This window comes from Balaenoptera musculus, chromosome 17, assembly GCF_009873245.2.
Source record: "Balaenoptera musculus isolate JJ_BM4_2016_0621 chromosome 17, mBalMus1.pri.v3, whole genome shotgun sequence".
Taxonomy (NCBI): Eukaryota; Metazoa; Chordata; class Mammalia; order Artiodactyla; family Balaenopteridae; genus Balaenoptera; species Balaenoptera musculus.
In genome coordinates this window covers 8,922,741-8,945,189 of record NC_045801.1, presented here as the reverse complement: position 1 = coordinate 8,945,189, position 22,449 = coordinate 8,922,741, and the positions used below count along the sequence as shown (strand labels likewise).

Genomic DNA, 22,449 nt, shown 5'->3' with positions numbered 1-22,449 from the left:
GAGGTGACGAAAATGTTCTGGAGTTAAATAGTGATGATGGATGCACAACCTTGCAAATATACTAAAAACCTGTGAATCGTGTATTTTAAAATCGTGTATGTAAATTTAAAATACGTAAATTATATTTCAATTTTCAAAATACTAAATTGTCCAAATATTTCCATTCAGAAACATTTACATGTTAAATTTGAAGCACATTAGAGAGACTAAATGTAAAGAATAAAATTATTAAAATTAGAACTTATATGGACTATATTTGTATCCAGAAACCATAAAGAATCCATAAAGAAAAAGACTGATAAATTGGAGTATATTCATTTCAGAAGTAAGACTTCTGAACAATACCAGCATCATGACTGAAATAAAAGTAGTACACTCAAGAGAAAAGATTTATAACATATATAACAAGGTATTAATATCTGGAATGCATAAGAGCACATGAAGAAAAATCAGTAGAAAAATGGCCAAAAGATATGAAGTAGTTATTCACATAAGAAAAAATATAAATATTCAATAAACATCTGAAAGGTTATATGGAAGATCAATAATAATAAGTGAGGTGCAAATTTTAAAAATTACTAGAGAACAATGTCTTCTAATCTTTAGAAAACGATTGCTTATAAAAAGCACTAGTGAAGTTGGGGGAAAATGGGTATTCACGTGGACCATAGGTACAAGTGTATATCAATACAACCTTTTTGGAGAACAAATTGACAATATTTTCCAAAATATGCATATTTAAACCCAGGAATTCCATTTCTAAGTATCTATCCTAGAAAAATATTTACACATGTACACAGAGTGAAACGTATTAGGGTGCTCATTGCAGCCATGCTTATTACAGCAAAATGTAGAAACCACCCCATTGTCCATCTGCAGAACAACAGTTGGATAACTCAGTCTACAATCATTCCATTAGACAGCCTTCCCCATCCTTCCTGGATGTCAGAAGAACAAGGTAATTTTATGGAAGAAATTCATTTTGAAAACAATATTCATAGTATGATCCCATTGATACAAAGCAAAATGTAACAAAACTACCTTCTATACACCAAAGCGTTAATACCACTGCCTCTGGGAAGGAAACTGGGTTACGAAGGGGTGAAGTAGACTTACATTTTTGAATTTGTGTATATTGTTATCGTTTGACTTTTTACAAGAATTGACAAACATAAGACTTAAGTAAAATGTTAATTTGAAAAGTCTACCTATTGTTTAAGCAATACCGTTGAAGTCTAATTTTAATTAACAATAAATTATAAGAAGAAAATTCTTACCTTCCAAATTTTCAATTTTTTCAATGTTGTTTAAAGCTAAATTCAAATATTCAAGTTTCTTGAGTTTGCTAACATTTTCTGAAATATACAAAGAATGGAATTAATTAACCTTCAAGATAAAAGACATTTTTATGTAATCTATTATGAAAATGGTAACGAGAATCTAAGGATCATTATGGCTGTCAAAACCATGTTGCTTTTTCAGATCTGTACCTGTACTTCAGACACTGTTGGTTGCCCACGCAGCATCCATTTCTCCCTCTGTCCTTCCTAATGGAACCAACCCATTTCTGCTCATGTCTCTACCCAGCTCCAACTCCAGGGGGGTTAGGCTTAACCAAGCTGGCCCAGCACTTGGCAATCCCATGTCCCTGGCTAGTGACAGCTCAGGAGCCCAGGCTTAAGTCAACCAGCCCGTGGCAGTCTCCTGGCGATTGCGTGATGCAGGAGAGGGCATGCACACCAAGTACTCCCAATCAGATGAGAAGGAATGGTCTGTATTTCATGCTTGCGGATTTCCTGTCTCTTTTTCCTGCTGGATGTTAAAAAGGAAGGAAATACTATCTTTACTGGTACTCATAGTCATCTTGCAAACCTGAGGGAACCAGCTGTAGGATGAAGCCCACTGTGACCGGCGGAGCAGAGAGAAGGAATCAACCAACCCTGGAGACTGGCCTATCTCTAGACTTATAGCTGGGTTAGATGCTAGAGTTCCTCACTGCTAAGCCATCTTGAGTTCTGTTTTCCTTTACGTGAAGCCAAAATCATCCTGATACAGGATTATTGTTTTTAATAAATATGAAAGCCCATATAGGCAAGGCAAAAGCATAAATAAGTCAAGGAATCGCTGAAGGGTGGGGCCCTTTAAAAACAGTTAATAATACCATAGCTTACATTACTGAGTGCTTATTACACGCCATACAATTTTCTAAGCATTTTGCGTATTATCTCATTTAATCTTCATAACAATCCTATGAAGTTAAAACTATTGTCGTCTCCCTTATGCAAATGAGAATACCAAGGTGCAGAGAATAAATCCACTTGTTCAAGGTTAAGTGGTACAGCCAGGAAATCTGACTCCAGAGCTTGGCACTAAACCATTACACTACACTTTAAAAGAAGAGTCCTTTTTAAGATGACATGAATGTAGAAAACCCTGCTAAGAAATGTGCATTTGGGGCAGGCTCACTTAAATAATGCTTCCTCTGGACCATTTTTCAGGGATATTATGACGGTCAAACATGATGATTTAGAACCGTCACCCTTATCACTACTAATATTTCACCTGAAATTTATAAAATATCATGTATTTGTTTCCATAGAATTCCTGAGAATAACAGTTTACCTCTCCGAGCCTCAGTTTACTCATTTTTTAAATGAAGATTTGGGAATAAATTACTAAAGTTTCTCTCAGTAATTATATTATTCTAAGTAATACTGATGTTTACAAGAGTTCCTCTAGGCAATATCTGAGCATTTGACAGTCACAGACTTGTAGAGCTCTATGTGCCCAAGATTATAATACAGTGTCTAGTACCTATCCTGAACAAAAATACATAAAGCTATTATTGTTAAAATTGCCAGCCCACTTCTCCACTTTCGTTTTATGTATAACGCTGTAAATGCGAAAAGAGTCATCTGGTAGAAAAAAAGTTAAGATTTGTTTTGTAAGGATTTCCTAAATTAAATTAAATTAAATCGAGAACAATGGGTCAAACTGGTCAGGAAAAAACAAAGCTCTATAAGTAAAAATATGCAGAGCTTCTTGGGCAGCAGGAAGGGAGTCTGCGTTCTCGGCCAAACCAGCCTGGGAGGAGTTCTCACCAACCTCCATAACCAGACCTACAAACTTGTACTGGACCAAACCCATCCCCCAGTTCAAGCCGCTCTGAGGCGTTCAGCTTGGAGCTCATCGGGAAGCTGTTACCAATGCAGATTCCGGGAGCCCACCCCCAGAGGCTCTGAGCCAGTAAGTCGGGGGTGAGGCCCGAGCCCCACTTTCACAGACCCCGGACAGTCCTCAGCTGACACCTGGAGCCCCACTAAGCAAAGCCTGGCTCCACAGCCCACCTGGCTCTCCCAGTGAGGAACAGAGCTTCAGGAAAGGCAGGTGTTTTGCAAACTTCTACCTCCATGGCCCAAGAGTGAGTCTGAATCCTAGAGAAACAGTTTTACTTGCTAAAAAAGTGCCTAAATGCCTATGGGTGGAGTAGCACTGAAAAGATCCCATTATTAGGATTTAAAAGCGTGTTTAATTTAAGAATACTTTGGAAGCAAAAATTTAAGCTTTCTCACAGCTCTGAAAAGGACTGAAATACTATGCTACTAATTAGTAATTGTGATGGACCCAGCTGCGGAGATGAAAATTTCGGGCAATCTTTTAGAGCTGCACAATTAGGACAACTCTTTAATGCTCTCGTGCATAAAAGCTAGTGGTTTTCTATAACAGCCTTTTTAATTGAACAATGCGCCAGAGTTTCTAATTTCTGGTAAAGTACAAGATGCCAAAAATAATTATCTGAAGGAATAGAAAGAATTTTAATAAACCTTCAAAAATGATGCAAATTCTAGACTTTTTGTATCCCTAGAGCCAATTTTCAATTACCCGCTAAGCTGGAGGCAACTACATCAGCAGAGTTTCTCAGTCTCAGCAATACTGTCATCTGGGGCCAGGTAATTCTTTCTTTTGGGGGGCGGGGGAGAGGTCCTGGGACGGTTAGCATGTCCCTGGCCTCTGCACACTAACTGCCAGTAGCTGATCCCTTACACACACACACACACACACAGCAACAACCAGATATGTCTCCAGACATTGCCAAGTGGCCCTGCTGAGAACCGCCACCTGTGACCGTGGAGAGTTAAAGTATAATCTTACGAGCCGACCTCTGGGCTCTAGTGTCAGAACCCACAGGGGCTGGCACTCACTCTGCCTCATCACCCCTGACTCCATCTCTTTTCCACCAACTCTGTGTGGTTCTCCCCTCTGCTTCTACCTCCGCGGGGCTGGCCTGGGGCCCCTGGGTAAGTGACGATATTAATAGCAGAGCAGCTATTTTCTCATGAGCAGGCATAAAGCTAAGCACGTCGTTCCATGTAGCTCTAATACCATGTCTGTGTGTTAGATGTTGTTGTTCCCATTTTACAGATGGCAAGACTAAGACACAGAGGGACTAAGTTGACTGACTTAGTTTTTTGCAGAGGCAGTGTTCAAACCTGGGTCCACCTGACATTAGGGCCTGCACCTGCTCTTACCACTAAACTACACTGTAGCTTTTCTGAGGGTTGGGGGTCACTCTTCCTGTTTCCATGTGGCAGGATCCCCTGTTAGAGTGTCTCCACAGGCCTCTCTTCTCTCTGTCCTCTTAACTCATTCTTCCCGGGGGAGGGGGTGGCAATTGGATGGGGAGGACCCACTTACCTGATGGGTGAACTGGGAGAAGGAAATGGGCATGCCCAGTCCCACCCTCTCTCCTGGGTCTGGGATCTCCCCTCCGGCAGAGGGCACACAGTCTCGACCCGCTCCCGCCATAAAGCAGGGGGCCTGCGTGGGTAGGGGAAGCCTGCATTGTCCAGTTCTGCATGTAAGTGGGTGGTGGGTAGGCTTAATTCTGGGGGCATATTAGGAATCCCACTTGGCTGCAAGTCTAAGCCACATTCTCCGAAGAGCTTTTATCAGTTATAATGCTGATTTTTGGATCTCCATCCTCCTGACTCCTGTTTTTACCTCTCATTTCATTCCAAACTGGAGCAATAAGCAGGGGTGTAATTGTGGAGCCCCCTCGATATCCAATACTGAGCACAATGCCTTGCACATGTACATTCTCAATACGTACGGCAGACCTAGTTACCACAGGCTGGGATCTGACAAGGATTTACTCAGGTCTCCCATAATCCTTTCAGGTTCACAGAGTGATGCTGTAAAACCATGACAAATGCCTGGATTATATCCCCCTCTCTTTTAAACTTTTTAAAAATCAGGTTTTAAATGACTACATCAACTAATGTGCTCCCAGCCATCAACTGGTCCTCCCAATTCCTTGATGAAGATGCCCAGGGCAAGGAGATGGAACAAGCACGAAAAGGTTCAGGGAAGTGTTCCATACACAGCTACTGAGAGATGGCTGTGTCTATTCCTCCATGTAATTCTTTTTCTTCCTCTAAGAATAACACTGCATTTGCCAACATTCTCCCATTCAAAATGTTAAAGAAACCATAAGAACAAAGTCCTGAAGACTCACCAATTTTTCCAATGAGATTATTTTGAAGATAGAGGATTTTTAAATCCCGGCACCACTTGTCAATATGTTCTAGTCTTTCTATTTCTTGCTGATGCAAGGAGAGTTCCTCCAGGGAAAAAATTATGCAGTCATTGTGCTCGGCATTCCGTCTAATAAGATCTTCCGTGACTGAAAGAAAAATTTGTTACATGTTATATCTCCATCTCCATTAAGTTATTAATGCATTGGTTTTTCCTTGCAGTTAGATGTGAATTCTCCAGGCCCAAGTCATTTTCAAAAGGACAGAGATCAGAGAAGTGCTTCCTCCTGCTGGGAGTTTTTGTGACTCCAGGGTGACTCAGAAGAAAGATGTGGTGATACATTTTGTCTTTCTTACACTGGGATCTACACACATTTCGCTGTATGGATGGAGACCAAGTTGACAGGTAATGACCCTGAGAACGTGGAATCTTGAGGTGGTATCATGTCGAACTGGATGAGATCCACTAAGTAATCCAAGACAGAGCAACCGTACCTGGTCTGCTCCAGAGAGGTACGGTTGGGCTGACAGAGGGCAGAAATATGAAAGCATCTCCATTCAACAGCCACAACCATTCAATAAGGAAAGGTTCACTCACTCATTCATTCATTCAACTGGTATTTATTTAACCAGAGTGGAAGAGACAGGAGAGGAACACCCCAGATTTTGCACTGGAATCTTATAAAGCACTTGGTCCGTTTCCAGGAGGAATGAAAGAAGCTGCTCGCAGGAGGAGGGGTTGCGAGAGTCCCCACCCCCCTGACAAGAGTGATGAGTAGCACGGGGCTGGCCTGATGCCACAGGCCAGGACCATAGGATGACGGTAGCACCAAGGTACTGGAGACAACACCTGGGTCCACAGTGAGGGCCAAGAACAGGACACGCACCCTCTTTGTAATATGTACTAAAATCAAGGAGGTAATGACAATGGAGAAAACTTGTATTTTCCAGTGCTATTAAAAATTATTAATCCGTGTGAACCCTCACATTTTAGGTGGAATGTGGAAATATCACATGTCCATCCTACAAGATCATAAAGATTCATTTATTGCCATTTACAAGGTGCCAAGCACTGTCTAAATGCTATGCATTTATTAACATGTGAGGATGTACAATGATTATTTATCTTTTTCAGATGAGGAATTGAGGCACAGATAGTTGAAATAACTTGCCCAAGGTCTCGCTAGTAAGCGCTAGAGCAAGGTTTTAAGTGTAGGAATCCGGCACCTGACCGCGTGCTCTGAACCACTATGCTCCACTGCCCCCAAAGCGAGCAAATAAGAGCCTCTCAAAATTTCTCAAGCTTCCTAAATGCGCAAGCTTCTCTAGCGGAGACAAAGTTCTTCACAGCACCTTCAGCTGCCCCACTTCTGTGCCACATCCTTAAAAGTGAAGTTTGCCCTTTCTGAACAATGTGAAAACATGTACGAACTCCATCATTTGTGTGCAGTTAGCTGAACCCTCTGCTACTTCCGGTGGTAGGAGATGGGGCTGCTTGCGGTGACAGCTCTTTGGAAGAAAGGCAAGGGAAACGCAGAGGTTAAGAGATTAAAATACCACACATGGGGAATGTTCCTGCCGCTCTAAGCTTTTTTGGCTCCACTAACAGCAAAGATGGCTGTAAACTAGGTCCTGGGGAGGGGGCAGGCCAAAGAGGTGTTAGAAGGCTAATAGGGCAGTCCCACCAGCCCTGGCTCGCTGGGATCCCTACTGCCTGCTGCACTCTGCCGTCTCTGGATGTTGCTGCTATTAGGCAAGCTGGCTTGAACAGACTGCTCTATTCAAGGAAACGAAAAACAATAAACTTTCTGAAAACCAAACTTGCAAGAGAAGCGAATTAAAACTACTCTCCAGAACTCCCACCACCAAAGTTGGTTCTAACAGCTTAAATCAACTGACAATGAATAAATGGGTACAGCCAAGTTGAGGATACATCAAAGCTGCTGTGTAGAGTCAATACCATTACCTGCCTCTGAAGTTTATCTACAAGAATTCTCTTAGCAAGGATGCAACACGGCTTAAGGGGTTGGAATGGCACAACCAATGTTATTTCAGCTGACTTAATGAAATGTGGAAGTGATGCACCGCTGTGATGAAGACAGACCCTCAATGACTAACAGTGTGTACGTGACTTAAATGACACAAATCCATGGAGCAGGGATTGGACTTCGGAGGCCTCGCTGCCATTAGAGGTGGGGTCGATGGGCCAGGAGGACGTGCCCTTCCAGAGCCCACGCCCTCTCCTCCAGACCGTGGCGCAGGTGGAGAACAATGGGAGTCTCTGCCGAAGGGGCCCCAGGCCTGCCTGCAAGTCCTACGCCGGATGCTTCTCCAGGTCCATTCCTGAAGGCAGGCTGCACCGTCAGGCACACATTCCTACACCCAGGGCTGTCCAAGGAGCGGCTGTTTTCTGGGGATGTGGGGGGCTTGGATGTGTAGGCTGCAGTGTCTACCCTCATACGTGGGCATGAGGGACCAGGATAGAGCCAGGGATGGGAAGAGGAGGGAGGTACGGACGAAGGAGCTGGCTTTCCACAAGCCACCATGTGCTGGCACAGAACCCAAGGAGTCTGAGAAACTTATATTGAATGTAGCCTTCTGGGTTGTTATGAAGGTGTACTTGTCAAGGAAGGAAGATGCATTTTATTCTGCAGTTTGATGTATAACTTGATACATGGGCCTCCACTCATATTCTTGCCCCCAATCCCCAGCTGCCCCAGCTGAAGGCTTAGTTGGGTACCCAGCTTGAAGACACAGCCTAACTTGAACCCCATAGAGCTGTCAGCCTCACAGATACAGTGAAGTCGAATGCGGGCAGGGGAGTTCTGATGGCATCTTGTGAAGCATCTGCACAGGCCATGTGGGGCCTCCTGGCTCTCGGGGACACAAAAGGTATCACAGGTTCCTCCAGGTCTACAGACTTGAAAACTTTTCTGATTTACCTAACCCTGAAGACTTGCTAGTCCCTCCAACTGTTGACTAAGTTCCCAATGGTGCCAAACGTCCTTCCTATGTTCTCTGGCTACACCTTTCTTAAAATTTAAGAAATTATTATTTTTTTTATTTTTAATTTTTTTAAATTTACTTATTTATGGTTGTGTTGGGTCTTCGTTTCTGTGCGAGGGCTTTCTCTAGTTGCGGCAAGCGGGGGCCACTCTTCATCGCAGTGCGCGGGCCTTTCACTATCGCGGCCTCTCCTGCTGCGGAGCACAGGCTCCAGACGCGCAGGCTCAGCAACTATGGCTCAGGGGCCCAGTTGCTCTGCGGCATGTGGGATCTTCCCAGACCAGGGCTCGAACCCGTGTCCCCTGCATTGGCAGGCAGACTCTCAACCACTGCGCCACCAGGGAAGCCCAGAAATTATTTTCATTATGCTATTATGTGCATGAATTTGATCAGTTGCGTGCAATTGTCAAATCCTCCCTTTCAGAGGCATGTAGATATTAGGAAGGAATTATGTTGATCCGTATCTCCTAATCATGAGAATTAAGATGATAAAAATCACTATTAGTGGAAAGGGGTGGGGAAAGGTGGGGGAGTTGGCATAAGTAACAAATTTACACACACACGCACACACGTGGGAGAGGAGGGGCTCAGTTTCACTCAGCACAACAGGGAAGTCTGCCCAACAGCAACAGTTACACACAATGAGGATAGATTAAAAGAAAATCAAGAGGAGAATCACAGAGGAAGGTAGAACTGTGAAGGTCTGGAATTTCCCAGCAGCCCCTTTCTGAACTCTTCTATGTTAAGCAAACTGCTGTGTGGCACACTGATTTCATAGTTACATATTGTGTAACTCAGGAAACTGCTGTTACACAATACTGCCTCACCTGTGATGGCAAACATCAGTGCAAAAGCCAGGGTCCCCAAGAAGAAATGTGTCAGAATATCTACATGGTGTATGGAGGTTATAGTGTTTCAGACTTTGAAATGCGAAAACATTTTGTGGTTTTATGCACTGTGCAATTGAGACCAAACATTCTTTAACTCCAAGGAGCACTGTTCGCCTTTAGAAAGTCCTACTCTAAATAATACAGCACTGCATTTACAAGAAATCACTCTAGGGACTTAAAAAGGCTTTGGAAGCATTAATATGTCATCATAAGACTATTTCAAGACAGATGGTATTACAGTGCCTATCACATGGTATAGAAGAACATGCCAAGGTACTTACTATATGAAATATACTTTCACTTCCTTATTTTGAAAAAATTCAAACAGCAAAATACAGGATTCAGATGGACTCTGAGAAGTGTCTCACCTACAGAAGGTCATAACCAATGTCTGAATGAGTGGCTGATGAAGGATACTAACAATTATAACCACAGATTCATACTTATCGCCCTAAAAGAATTCTGCCGTGGATTCCAAAGTTTTAAGCAAAACTGATGAGCTACCCTAGGCTTCTTTTCAATTCCTTAATACGACTGGGTTCTCAATAACCTGAGGGAGTTTCAATAAAATGACTTTGCAGGGTAGGGGGGGCAAAGGGCAAGAGGAGAAGTTTTCTGGAATACTAGAGGTTGTCATGTTGTGTTTACTATGAAAGCGATTTCAGTGTATTGAACGAGGTCCTAGAAACTCCCAAAGCCAACAATTTAGTGTTCATCCTCCTTCAGGTTTTATATCGTGTTTTGTAAACAACCCTCTCTTTCTTGCTGGATTAGAATAAAATTAGTAACATATGTTTTGGGCAGATTCTGCAGAATCTGTAAACATCTTGAAAGACCTAGTGGATACATACATGAAACAGAGATTTAACATAAATGAAGGGGTTACAAATAGGTGAAGATTTCATCTTGCAGCATCTGAACTTTTTTTCTTTTATTGTCTTCCATGGGCATTTTTAGAAACAGGATTACTCATTTGCCCTGCCTTTCCTTACTGCCTCACGGTCCTCATGAGCGTTGGTTGCCATACTCTACACCCTGATCCCACGACACTGTCAGAGGCACTCACGCAGAGTGTGCTGTTACAAACACGGACAGGGTGTACGGGGCAAGGACGGAAGAAGACAGAAAGTACGGTGAGTGCAAAGGAGGGAGCGATCCAGGCTACTGAGTGACAAGAAGAAGGTCAAGCGAAGCATCATGGAGAAGGAGTCCGGGCTGGATCGTGACATGTGAGTAGATATTTGCCAGATAAACAAATGAGGAGAGGACGCCACAGGCTATGGTAGATGCTACAGTGCCCAGTTCCCCCCTTCAGGCCTGAAGGATTACTTCCTGCTGCTGGGAGTTCTGCCAGAAGGCAGCCCTCACCTGCCCACCGTGAAGTCACCTCAGCTGAAGAAACATCTCAACCAAGGTCATGCCCCTTCCCAGGAAAGTCCATATCCAGTGATCGATTGGTGTGGGGCTAAAAGGGCCCAACCCTCTCACCCCAACTTGGGAAAACCAGAGGTCCGTTCCAAGTTCAGAGCTCCTTCCGATTTCCAGGTTGGTTGGCTAAGGCCTTTGTTAAGATGCATCCCAGCCCTACTCCCCTCTCTGCCCGATCTTGCTTTCTTCCCTACCCACTCCAATGACACTCCCTAATAAACCTCCAGCACACCAGCCTCCATCTAAAAGTCTGCCTCCTGGGGAACCCAACCTGGAAGGGTGGATACCGGAAGTGGCACACAAAAGCAGACGCTAGCTAACATGGAACGTTGAATATTTGTTCCCCGTTGATAGTAACCTCACATGGTGGAGGGCATGAGCTAGATCTCTGGGGCCTCTTTCATAAGGGCAATAATCCCAATATCAGGGTTCTGTGCTCATGACCTAATCATCTCCCAAAGGCCCCGCCTCCTAATACCATCACCTCGAGTGTTAAGATCTCACCATATGAATTTTGGTGGGAAACAAACATTCAATCTATAGCAAATGGGATATTAATGGAGGCATTAGGGAAATAGGGGGGAAACTGTAACTTTAAGGACAGCTGTATTGGGCGGCTGCCATTAAACACAATTGACAAGGTGAGGCTGAGAGTGACAACTGAACATTAAAAGCTAGCTGTGAAAACCACAGTACTACACTGATAGCACATAAAGAGGTTTTCTCCCTGAAAGCAGAGGGCAGAGAACCAGGACAAGGAGTAAATCATTAGAGTAGCAGAGCCTTCAGGTTCCAGACACGATGGAGTCACAGGCACAGGATTTACCCTCCAGCCTAAGATAACTAAAAATCAAGACAAAATATAAGAAAGTAATGCTTTTTTTAAAAAAATTTGTCATTGGGAACTCAAAAGGAGAAAGTATTTTGAACAGAATATAACATGAAAAAAACCAGCGTATCAAAATCTGTGGGGTGCAGCTAAAACATAACTTGGAAGAAATTTATAGCACTAAATGCCTATAGCAAGAAAGAAGAAAGGTCCCAAATATCAGCTTCTTCTTTGAGAAACTAAAAAAACGAAACAAAACAAAACAAATTAAACCCAAAGTAAGCATAAGAAAGTAAATAATAAAGGCTATAGCAGAAATCAATGAAATGGAAAACAGAAAAACAACAGAGAAAAATCAATAAAAATACTTTAAGAAAATAAAATTGGTGAATTTCTTGCCAGACTGATCAGTAAAATGAAGAAGACACAAATACCTGATTATAAGCAAACAAACAAACAAAAACGCTTGCAGCAAGCTAGGAAGAGAAGGGAACTGACCCAACTTGATAAAGGGCATCTACAAGAGACCTACAGCTATCATCTTACTTAATGCACAAAGACTGAATGCTTTTCCCGAGATCAGGGAAAAGGCAAGGATAGCTGTTCTCACCATTTCAACATTGTACTAAAGGTTCTAGCCAGATTCTAGCAATAAGGCAAGAAAGAGAAATAAAAGGCATCCAGATAGGAAAGGAAGAAGTAGAATTATCTCTCTTTGCAGACAGCATGATTGTCTATGGAGAATATCCAACAAAATCTACATCAAAAGCTGGTAGAACTCATAGCAGAGTTTAGCAAGTTTGCAGGATATAAGATCTATAATGGAAAAGTCAATTATATTTCTACATACCAATATCATGTACAATGGTGTCTTATTAAAAAACTGAGTTAAATGGATGATAGAATAATGTAAAACTTAAAATTAGGGAAACAAAAACATAAGAGGAAAATCTATGTGAACTTGGGTTAGGTAAAGATTTCTTGGATGGCACGAAAAGCAAAATCTATAAAAGAACAAGTTGGTAAGCCGGACTTCAAAATTTTAAACTTCTGCTCTTTGAAAAACACTGTTAAGAGAATGAAAATATAAGCCATAGATGGAGAGAAAATATTTGCAAATCATACATTCTATAAAGGACTTATATGTAGAATATATATAGAACTCTTAAAACAATCATAAGAAAACAAATCATACATAAGTTTGAGTGGACAAAGGTTTTCATTTTTCTTTGGTAATATCTAGGAGTAAAATAGCTGGGTCATAGGATAAGAATAAAATTTTCATTAATTTTGTTTACTACTGTTTGTCTATTTTGTTTCCTATTGTCTTACCTTATGTTTTCTACTACATTGATTTTAGCTCTTGTACTATTCCAGGTTTCTATTTATTTTTGGTTTAATTTGTAATCTTTTTCTAGTATCTTAAGGTGGAACCTCAGGTTATTTATTGCCTATGCCCTAATTTCAGAACCTGGGAATATGTTACCTTGCCTGGCAAAAGGGCAAAGGGACTTTGCAAATGTGATTAAGGGTAAGGACCTTAAGATGGGGAGAGTACCCTAGATTCTACAGGTAGACCCACTCTAATCACACACAGCCTTAAAATCAGAGAGACTTTCCTGGCCACGTCAGAGATTGAGATGGAAGAAGAAGAAAAAGAGATGCATAGAATGAGAAGGATTCAACCCACCACTGCTGGCTCTAAAGATGAAGAAAGGGAGCCACAAGCCAAGGAACACGGGTGGCCTCTAGAATCTAGAAATGGCCTTAAGCTGAGAACCAACAATGAAATGAGGATCTCAGTCCTATTACTGTAAGGAACCAAATTCTGCCAACAACAAATAAGCAAGAAAATGCTCCTCCCCTAGAGCCTCCAGAAAGGAACATAGTCTCACTGACACCCTGATTTCAGGTAGGGTGAAAATCTACAAGAACATCTATAAGAGTCTGATACAGGGACTCTATATCAGACTTGTGACCTGCAGAACTGTAGCTGCTAAATTTGTAGTAATTTGTTATGGCAGCTGTAGGAAACTAACACACTGCTTTAAAGTCTTTGTGTGCTAATTTCAGCACCTCTATCATCTTGGGATCTGTTTTTATTAACTGCTTCTGTTCTTGATCATGGCCACATGTTTCTGCTCCTTGTGTCTAGCAATTTTTAATTGTAGGCTGGTCGTTGTATTCTTCTATTGAAGCACTGTAGAAAGTCTAGATTATATCACTGTCCTTTAAAAGGAGTGGAACTTTATTCTCGCAGGCAGTTAAAGCACTGACAGAACCTTTTTTCCCTGTTAGGCTTGACTGTATTTTTTGTTAGAGTGGATCTATTTTAGTTTTGAACTTAGCCCTAGAGCATGGCCATTACTCCAGGGCCCAGTACTTACTGCTAAGGTATGGTTTTCTTGGGGGTCTCAAATGAATACTTAAAGGGCTCAGCAAGGTCTTTTAACTCCGGATGGGCCAGGACTCCTATATCTTCCAGGACTGCCTGACCTCTGGCATCTCCATTCAACACTCTGCCCCACAGTAGGTGATCTCTTTCAGGTCTCTCCAAGTCTTTGCTACACATGCTCAGCCAGCCCTTGCCTAAACCCTATAGTAAACGTCCCCGTGAAGTCTTCTTCCCTCCTCCATTCCATACTGTACCTCCTTCTCTGTATCCTACCCCATAAATTACAGCAACTTCAGCAGCTCAGAAGGCTAATTTCTGCCTTAGCTCTGCAAGACCACTACTTTGCTTGAATTCTATCTTCTTTACTGCAAGTAGGAAAGTGCCTCTACAAAGAAAGCTGGGGTGACAGTGGGGTATGACTTTTGCATTTCCCTTCTCTCAAGGAGCATGGTTATGTCCTACTTGTTGCTCCTGCCCAATATCATAGTTGTCTACAGTGGAACGTTAAGTCCAATACCAGTTACTCTATTATAGCTGTAGAAAGAAGCCCTAAAATGTATCATTTTTACGACTTAGCACTTTAACCAAGTTTTTCCAATGACCTGTCTCAAGGGAGTTTCTATGGTACTTATTTCAGACAGTTATTAGGAGGATTAAGTGCCCTATGCATGTAAAGCATTCAGCAGGGGGGTGGTACGCTCTCAAAGAAGGACTGGTTAAGAAGAATTATGCACATGTTTAAATTGTTAAATTTTCAAGTGCACTGTCTGAGCAATTTCACTATGACCACTCATATAAACTTAAATGAATATAACAGTCAAAGTATTTTAATTTTCTTAAGGTACAGAATATTTGTCTAAGCATTCCTCTTTCAGTTACATCGATGAATAATTACAGAAAGGAAATAGCTGTTCCAGCCTTACAGCTATTGTCAAATAAAGTCATTAAGTTAAAAACAAAGTTAAACAAATTAGTACAGTCTTTAGTAACCAGTTCAGTTTGAAAATTAAATTAGGCCCTCCATAAAGAAATAAAACAAATTAAAAACACTCTATTTATCCATAATTAAGTGTTTTGCTTATTTCTTAAACTTTGTCTATGTGCTTGGTATGTAAATATATGCACTTTCTTTAAAGGATGTTTTTCTTGGAAGCCCATCTTTCATCAAAAAGCTTTTCCTTATATAGCTAAAATGTTTGTGAAAAGCATTTAGCGATTGTTCATAGGTGTGTGATGAACAATCCACGTGGTATCCAGCAACGTATCTCACCTCAATTTCAAAGAGCTTGAAATTAATGGTGAACAACACATGAATTAAGACTTAGAACTATGAAACAAAAGATTTAAAGGATTTGTTATAAGCAGTTGATGAAGTCTACGATATAATGGCAATGAATAAGAAGGATGATTCTAATGGGAGTTTCCTAGTCAAGGTGACCTGAGAAGAGTTAATATAAAACCGATTTTTTCCACTATGTGCCTTTAAGAAAATGAAGACATTATGAAAGGTCACTGAGCTGGAGCCCCAAATTTAATTCTAACCTATCACATAACAAGTGCAAGGTTTGGGACCAGATGCTTAAACTTTCTGCATAACGGATTCCATCTGTATGGTTTTACACATGGCATGGATTAGAGACCACTGAGCGCCCTTTCGGGGATAACATCCTATGGCCCTGTGGGTACTTGACTTCCCCCAGCAAATGCATACACAGATCACATCTCCATGAGACTAATCACCCTAATTTGATAGTCACAGTAATACAAAATGAATTCTATATTAAATTTTTGTTTTAAAAAAGAAGCTCATTCTTCTGTAAATCATAATCTACACCAGATTAAATGTGCAGAGAAGAACTAATTCTTTCATTTTCCCCTAGCCACTGCCCCTGGGCTTGACACTGCTCTCCCTGCGCAGATTCTAACACTAAAAGTAGTCTCTTTGACTTTCAACATGAGAACTTGCACCATGACCTCTCTTCTCCTCACCAGACCTTCCCTTACATTCAAGAGACAGTGTAGTATTAAAGAAAGCCAGCCCTTTCAGGTTCACATCCCAGATACATCACTTACTGTGTGACAACTGGCAAGTTGCCTAACCTCTCTGTGCTTCAGATTCCTCATCTGCAAAATGGAGGTGACAGTAGTGTCTATTTCATAAGATTTTTGTGAGGACTCCAGGAGTTAACACAGAGAAACCACTTAGAACATCGCCTAGAAGGCAGCAAGTACACGACGTACTTGCTGCCATTATTACCATCTTCTCTCAGAAGCCCAAGTTTTTTCTCCTGATGTAGACAGTTCAGAACTGTGGAAAGAGCAGTAAAAAGAATCTTGTCCCTTAGTTTTGACTCTATAGTGACTGATATTTTTAAGTAAGTGTTTGCCTTCTTCCTCAAAGGGAGAAGCTACAGGAGGGCCGGCCCACCTGTTTGTTCACCACTGTATCCTCAACGCCTGACACAGGGTAGGAACTCCAATACAATTCTGATAAGTTAATGATTTAACAAATGAAGGTGGACAGGATTCAGAGACAGAGGGCAAAGGATAATCCACAGAAAAGTAAAAAATGTTGATGAGCAAAAAGAAAAAGAAAAATCTGGGACCACAGTAGGGGGATAAGGGGAGGAAAAGCGTGAAAGGAAATAACTGGTTTCCGAACGAAGTGTTAACATAAAATCACCAGACCCCTTCCACCACCAGGCTGTCAGCTCTTCCAGGGCAGAAACCCCGTCATCCAACACGGTCTCGTGATTTAAAAGTATTCACTATGACACTTTTACAGTAAGTGATAAATTCGGTGGAACTGTATAAAATTGCCACGTGTAAAGGTCAAAGACGGTGTCGATATTGGAAAGGTTCAACCTGGTATATAATTGGTTCACTCTAACATAAATAACTGTTAATCCTGCCAACTCAGTCTCTTGGTACATTTATAATCACATTTACAACACCGGCTGTCTGTAAACGGTACTATTACTGCCTACGTTTTGGAGGTGAGGAAGTCTCACAGCTGATAGGTGCCGGAGTCGGTTCCCTCAACCGCTAGGCTACACTGCCTTCCCAAAGAGTCCGAGGGCTGTGGTTCAGAGACAGCGACTAGCCCACGCTGCAGGCAAGGAGATGCGCGGGCTCGAACCCGGCGTGTCTGACGCCAAAACCCTAGACCTTCCACTAGCCAGCCTTTCCGTCAAATCCAATGCTTTTCTCCCCCCACCCGCCCCCCGCGACGCCCACCCCATTTTACAGAACGGGAACCTGAGTCTCGCCGGGGCCAAGCTGCCCCGCCAGTCAGCGGGGGACATGGCACTGCCGGGTCTGCAGAGGGCGAAGGGCTGGGCCGGGCTGGGGTCCGCTGGCGGGAAGGGGCCCCGAGGGTCCCAAGAGGCCCGGGACGATGCCCAGAACGGGGACAAATGAGGGCGGAAGGTGGGAGAGGGCGCTTACTCCGTCCCATGGCGCCTCTCGGGTTCGCGGGCCCGGGAACCTCGACCAGGACCCCCAAGGACTCCCTGGACGCCTCCTAGTCTCGCCTCGGCGCGTCCGCACCTGGGAGCCATGGCAACGGGAACTCTACGGCGGCCGCGCGGGGCCACGCGGGGCCGCGTTTCCCGACTCAGGAGGAGCAAGGAGGCGAGAATGGGCAGAGGAGGGGCTCCCCGCAAGGAGACAGGGGCGACCCGCAACCCAGACCTAGTGCTCCTCCACGTCCCCACCTTCCACCTTCGCAGACTGCTTCCCTTTCCCCATATCAACTGGCCAGACTAAACAAAGAACCCAGGGACGCTCTGTTTCCTGAGGGGAGCTGCTTCCTAGGCGTGCCTCTTAGCCCGCCCTTTACTTTTTTTTTTTCTCTTTGTATTTTATTTAACGCCTTCCGGAGCCAGGAAATCTGGAATCGGCCCACACTCCATTTCCCAGAGGTGTGACCTTAAACTTCCTTAACCTTAGTTTCCACCTGTTAGATGAGTGCTAATAATAACCTCCAAGGATCATTGTGAAGCTTTAATGAGATAATTTGAGTGAATGAAAGACACTTTCTTAAAACAGCAGACTCAGTATTTAGGGGATGGAGCAGGCTACCCAGGAAAGGTGCCCCATTCTTTTGGACATTGGGCACTTCTTCACCTTGGGATCTTTTCACTAAAATCTAGGATAAGAGCTCCTTCTGGGAGTAGGGTCTTGACAGATTGTTTGACACTCTGGTGGAATAGAGAAGAGATGTGGGTGCTAAAACAGGGAAACCAGGAATATTTACTTCGTAATTTGTCATGGGCCAGGCTGGGCTGGTTATGCTGTGTCCTTCCTCAACTCAACATCACAGACACCGTTTCTTAGAATCAGAGGACCCATGGGCCACAGAGGACAGGTGTACAGTGTGCTATGATCATTACAGCCCACTGACGGGAAGGGAAACTGGGAAATAAATCACAATGTGACAGCTCCGGGTAAAGTCAAGTTCATTTCATTCAAACTGAATGTGGTAGTTTAAAGAGCCATGGTGTGTGTCTGCTTATGCAAATCATTATTCAAAATAGACTTATTTCTTTGGCTCTTGGAAATGTAACAAGATGAGTGGGGCTTCCTGAGAAAACTGCTGCAACATATTCTATATATAAGTAGAAATAAATTTTAAAGAGGGTTTTTAAAAATTCCAGGAACAGCAAAATAGGCCTCCTTCTTTTGTGCTGGATAGATTCCAGGGACATTGACCTAGAAAGCTATTGGGTTCTTATTATTTTTACTATTATTATATAATTCAGTATTTTTATGATGTGTAACTAATACTGTGGTTACAATTCCATTGTACTTTGAATTAATTTTCCTTCAGAAGAATTTCCTCATTGCAACTCTATAACAAGTAAACCAAGCTCCCAAGCTTACCAGCACTTCTACAGTTTCAAGTTCTTCCTTCCCTCCTTCTTTCATCCAGAACTTCCAGTGGTGGATGGAAAGATTTTAAACCTGCCTGGATACAAATAATTTTACATTCCTTCCATTGAAAGGCAGTGTCAATGCCCCTTACCTTGAATCTGGGCATGCTTCTGACCACTTGGACCAATAGGGTACAAAGAAAGAGATGCTCTGTGATTTGCAGAGTTAGTTCATAAAAATCCGCTTTGCTAAACACTGACTTTTGGAGTCCTGAGCTGCCTTATAAGAAGTCTGTCTACCTTAAAGCCACCATGCTGGAGAAGCCAAGTGTAGGTGTCCCCTCCAGCCAAGCCCCAGCCTTTCAGCTCTCCCAGTCCACATGGCAGATATTGAGTGATGCTGTCTCGGACCCCGTAAACCAGCCCATCCATCTGTGAATGTCAGTGTGTCAATGCCACATAGTACAGGAGAATCACCCAGCTGATCCCTGCCGGAATTCCTGACCCACAAAATCATGAGATAAGTTTGGGAGTAGTTTAATACAGCAGGAGAGAACTGAAACGGTGGACTTGACTGCTATGGGAAGTGGACAAGTCTTTTCCCTCGTAGTCTATTGGTTGAAGTGGCTGGAAGCACACCAGGATTCAAAGGGTGGACAAGTCCCTTCCACTGCATGTTTATGGGATGGTTTAATTGTGTTCAATTAAATACAGTTTGTTAGTTGCATTTACTTAATTAAAATGTGTTTGATTGATCTGTGCAGGATTTTGTAGAAGGAGATGCCTCATTTAGGTAGGAATCTGGACTCAGTTGTTTCTAAGCATTGTGTGAGCAGTCTCAGTCCTCTGTTCAAATCCTAAAACATAAGACACATAAAAGAGGCTCTTCTCTGGTTTGAAGCAGATGTCAGTGTCCCTGAGCACTAATCTGATATGAACTGAGACAGTTCAATCGGTTATTTGTCTGTGTAGACCTAGGAAAAGAACAGTGTTTGATTTTGTTTGCTTTTAGAGGCCCAGCTCATGGGAAATTCCTAGAAGTAGGGTTTGAAAAACACTGAGCTAAAGTCTCCCCCTGAATCCTCCAAGGCTACTGAAACCCAACTTCCATGTGCCCAGATCAACCCACCAGCCCCACTTGGTGTTCTCCAGTGTCCTTCCTCGGTCTAAAATTTCATACCTATGGATTCTCTTCCTGCTTAACTAGACCAATAATTCTCATCTGCAAAGGGAAACAGTATAAACTACTGGTGTGTGTATTAAAACCCATTAATTAAACTTAAGCCCTTTACTGCCAGAGCAAATGAATATACATCTGTTTGGGTAACCCTTCTATTACATCCCTACGACATCCATGGGAAAGTGTTCAGACCCAGTTAGTCATTTTCGTGAAGAACACAGTCTTACCAGTGACAGGTCACAATTGCTCTCAGAGTCTAAAATATAGAATAAAATATTTCCTTCATTTCCCATGAGGTCAGCCCCTCTCAGATGGGCACCGGCATGCCCTCTCCCTTTCTGGTTTCCTGAACTGTTTCCTTATTTGCATCTCAGCCCACCCTTCCCCACTGCCTCCCAGCTCCATCCTGCCATGTCCCTTGGACATCTGTTGTTTCTGGACCTTCCCCAGCTTCAGTGGGAAGAGACTAAGTCTTCCAGATTCTTCTGAGTAAAGCATCTCTAACACAGAGTAGAATCTTGCTCACGCTGACTGTCTCTCATAACCTTATGTTTGAAGTGGACATTTGTTTTGTCCCAGTACTTACTCCTCTGGGTCTTGTTGGAGGGCGATTCCAGGTACGAGTTTCCTGATATAGAAGCCAAAGTTACCCCTACTACCCTTTTGGTTCTATTGCCAGGGTCCGTTTTCATTACTAGCAACAAAGAACCCTAACTGATACGACTTTGATGCCTTATGATGCTAAAAGATACCTTTCCCATTAGTTGGGGCAATGAGTAGAAATCAAAAGGTAAAAAAGATAGAGAGTTCAATCCTGCCTCTGTTACCATCCAAAAAGTCCAATCCATCAACACACATGTCCACAGAAGGAAGATGCATTGATCTTAGAAGGCTGGTGATCAAGCTTTTCCCTTGATTAGTTTATTTATTTGCTTCAAGCTCAGGAGTTCTGTCATTTTCTAGTACTTCCTGGAAGACATGTGCTAGCAGGTGGTGGAGGCCTAAAAAAATTGCATAAAAGAGGAAACTAAAAAATCATATCCATTCATTTAGTTTTCTCTGAGAATTGAGTAAACAACAGCTTTGTTCAGTTTTGGTGTTATAACACCTGGGTCCAGCTCATAGAAAACCTGAGATCCACAAGACTATTATTTGAGAACCACTGAGCTCTACAGGGATATGAAAAAATGAAATCCACAGAAATTAAAGCTGTATCTCCAGAAACATTAATCCTGCCTTAATATAATCTACAAGGATAAACTTGAAATGAGGCCCCTGGGGAAATTGCAAGTAACTGCCAATTTTGCTAATGATAATAAGTTTATTTTAATTGCTAATATATTCCTAATTACTCTAGTTCTAAAATGTTTACTTCACTGTCAGTCATCTTCTTTGGTTTATGTTCTTTGTGAAAAGACTTTGTCATATCGATCAACCCTTTCCAAGTTGGGTGGCAGCTGCCGAAAATGATCTCACCTTCCTTGTCACACAGCTCTGCTGGGCACCATTTGTCCAAAGGCAGAGAGTGGCCTTACCCACAAAATCTTCTAGAATTCATAGCTTCCCATTTCAGCTTAGAGAAAAGTAATGTTTTCAAGGTTTTGCTTACATGAACAGAGGACTGACGCTGTCTTTTCCAAACTCTGATTTTAATGTAATCTTTTACTTGCCCTGTCTCCTCTTACCAACCTGAATGTGTGTATGTGTTGTGTGTTCATGTGTGTGCACGCACGTGCACGTGCATGTGTACCCAAATAATTGTTTCAAGGGCATGATGTAGTTGGTGTAAAGATTCCTCATCTGGGTGGGCATTAGAGGGTCCCATTAACTTATTTGCTCATTTTTTGTTGTTGTTGTTAACAAACATGTATTGAGCCCCTAGGGCTGGGCATAGAGTGATGACCGAGACTGAAAGGTTTTGACCATCCAGGAACTTATATACACATAGGGGGAGATAGACAATAAACAAGTAAACTAATAAAGGCTACATAAGACAATTGCAGGTGATGATACAGGTTATGAAAGAAAAATGGGAGATGGAATAAATTCAGAGGAAGGCTACCTGGGTAGTCAAATAGGTCACATTTGGGATGAGCCCTGATCATGAGAAGGAGCCAGTTACGTGAAGAACTAAGGGAAGATGTTTCCCAGAGAGAGAGAAGAGTAAAAGCTCTCAGATGGAGGAAAACCTGCCCTGCTAAAGGAATGGAGAAAGGTGGCTAATATGATGGGGCAGATGATCAAAGAACAAATGTTAAGGGGTAGGTGGGAGGCTAATAATCAGTAAGACCTTGTAAGGAGACAGAGTGTTAT

General features: G+C 42.5%; 1 protein-coding gene across 4 annotated transcripts in view; it reads right to left on the bottom strand.

The window, feature by feature from the left end:
• The window catches only part of LRRC6 (leucine rich repeat containing 6), an 80,659-nt gene that overhangs the window by 51,936 nt on the left and 6,274 nt on the right, over positions 1-22,449 (bottom strand). The window contains exons 1-3 of one of the 4 annotated variants that reach the window (XM_036830881.1): positions 17,530-17,663; positions 5,516-5,683; positions 1,278-1,355 (exon numbers count right to left, since the gene is read on the bottom strand). In XM_036830881.1, coding sequence (XP_036686776.1) covers positions 1,278-1,355; positions 5,516-5,683; positions 17,530-17,539 — 256 coding nt within the window. In that variant the 5' untranslated portion in view covers positions 17,540-17,663. Of the gene's footprint in view, positions 1-1,277; positions 1,356-5,515; positions 5,684-17,529; positions 17,664-22,449 lie in introns of those variants that run through there. The other 3 variants (XM_036830880.1, XM_036830883.1, XM_036830882.1) reach the window with 3 other exon arrangements.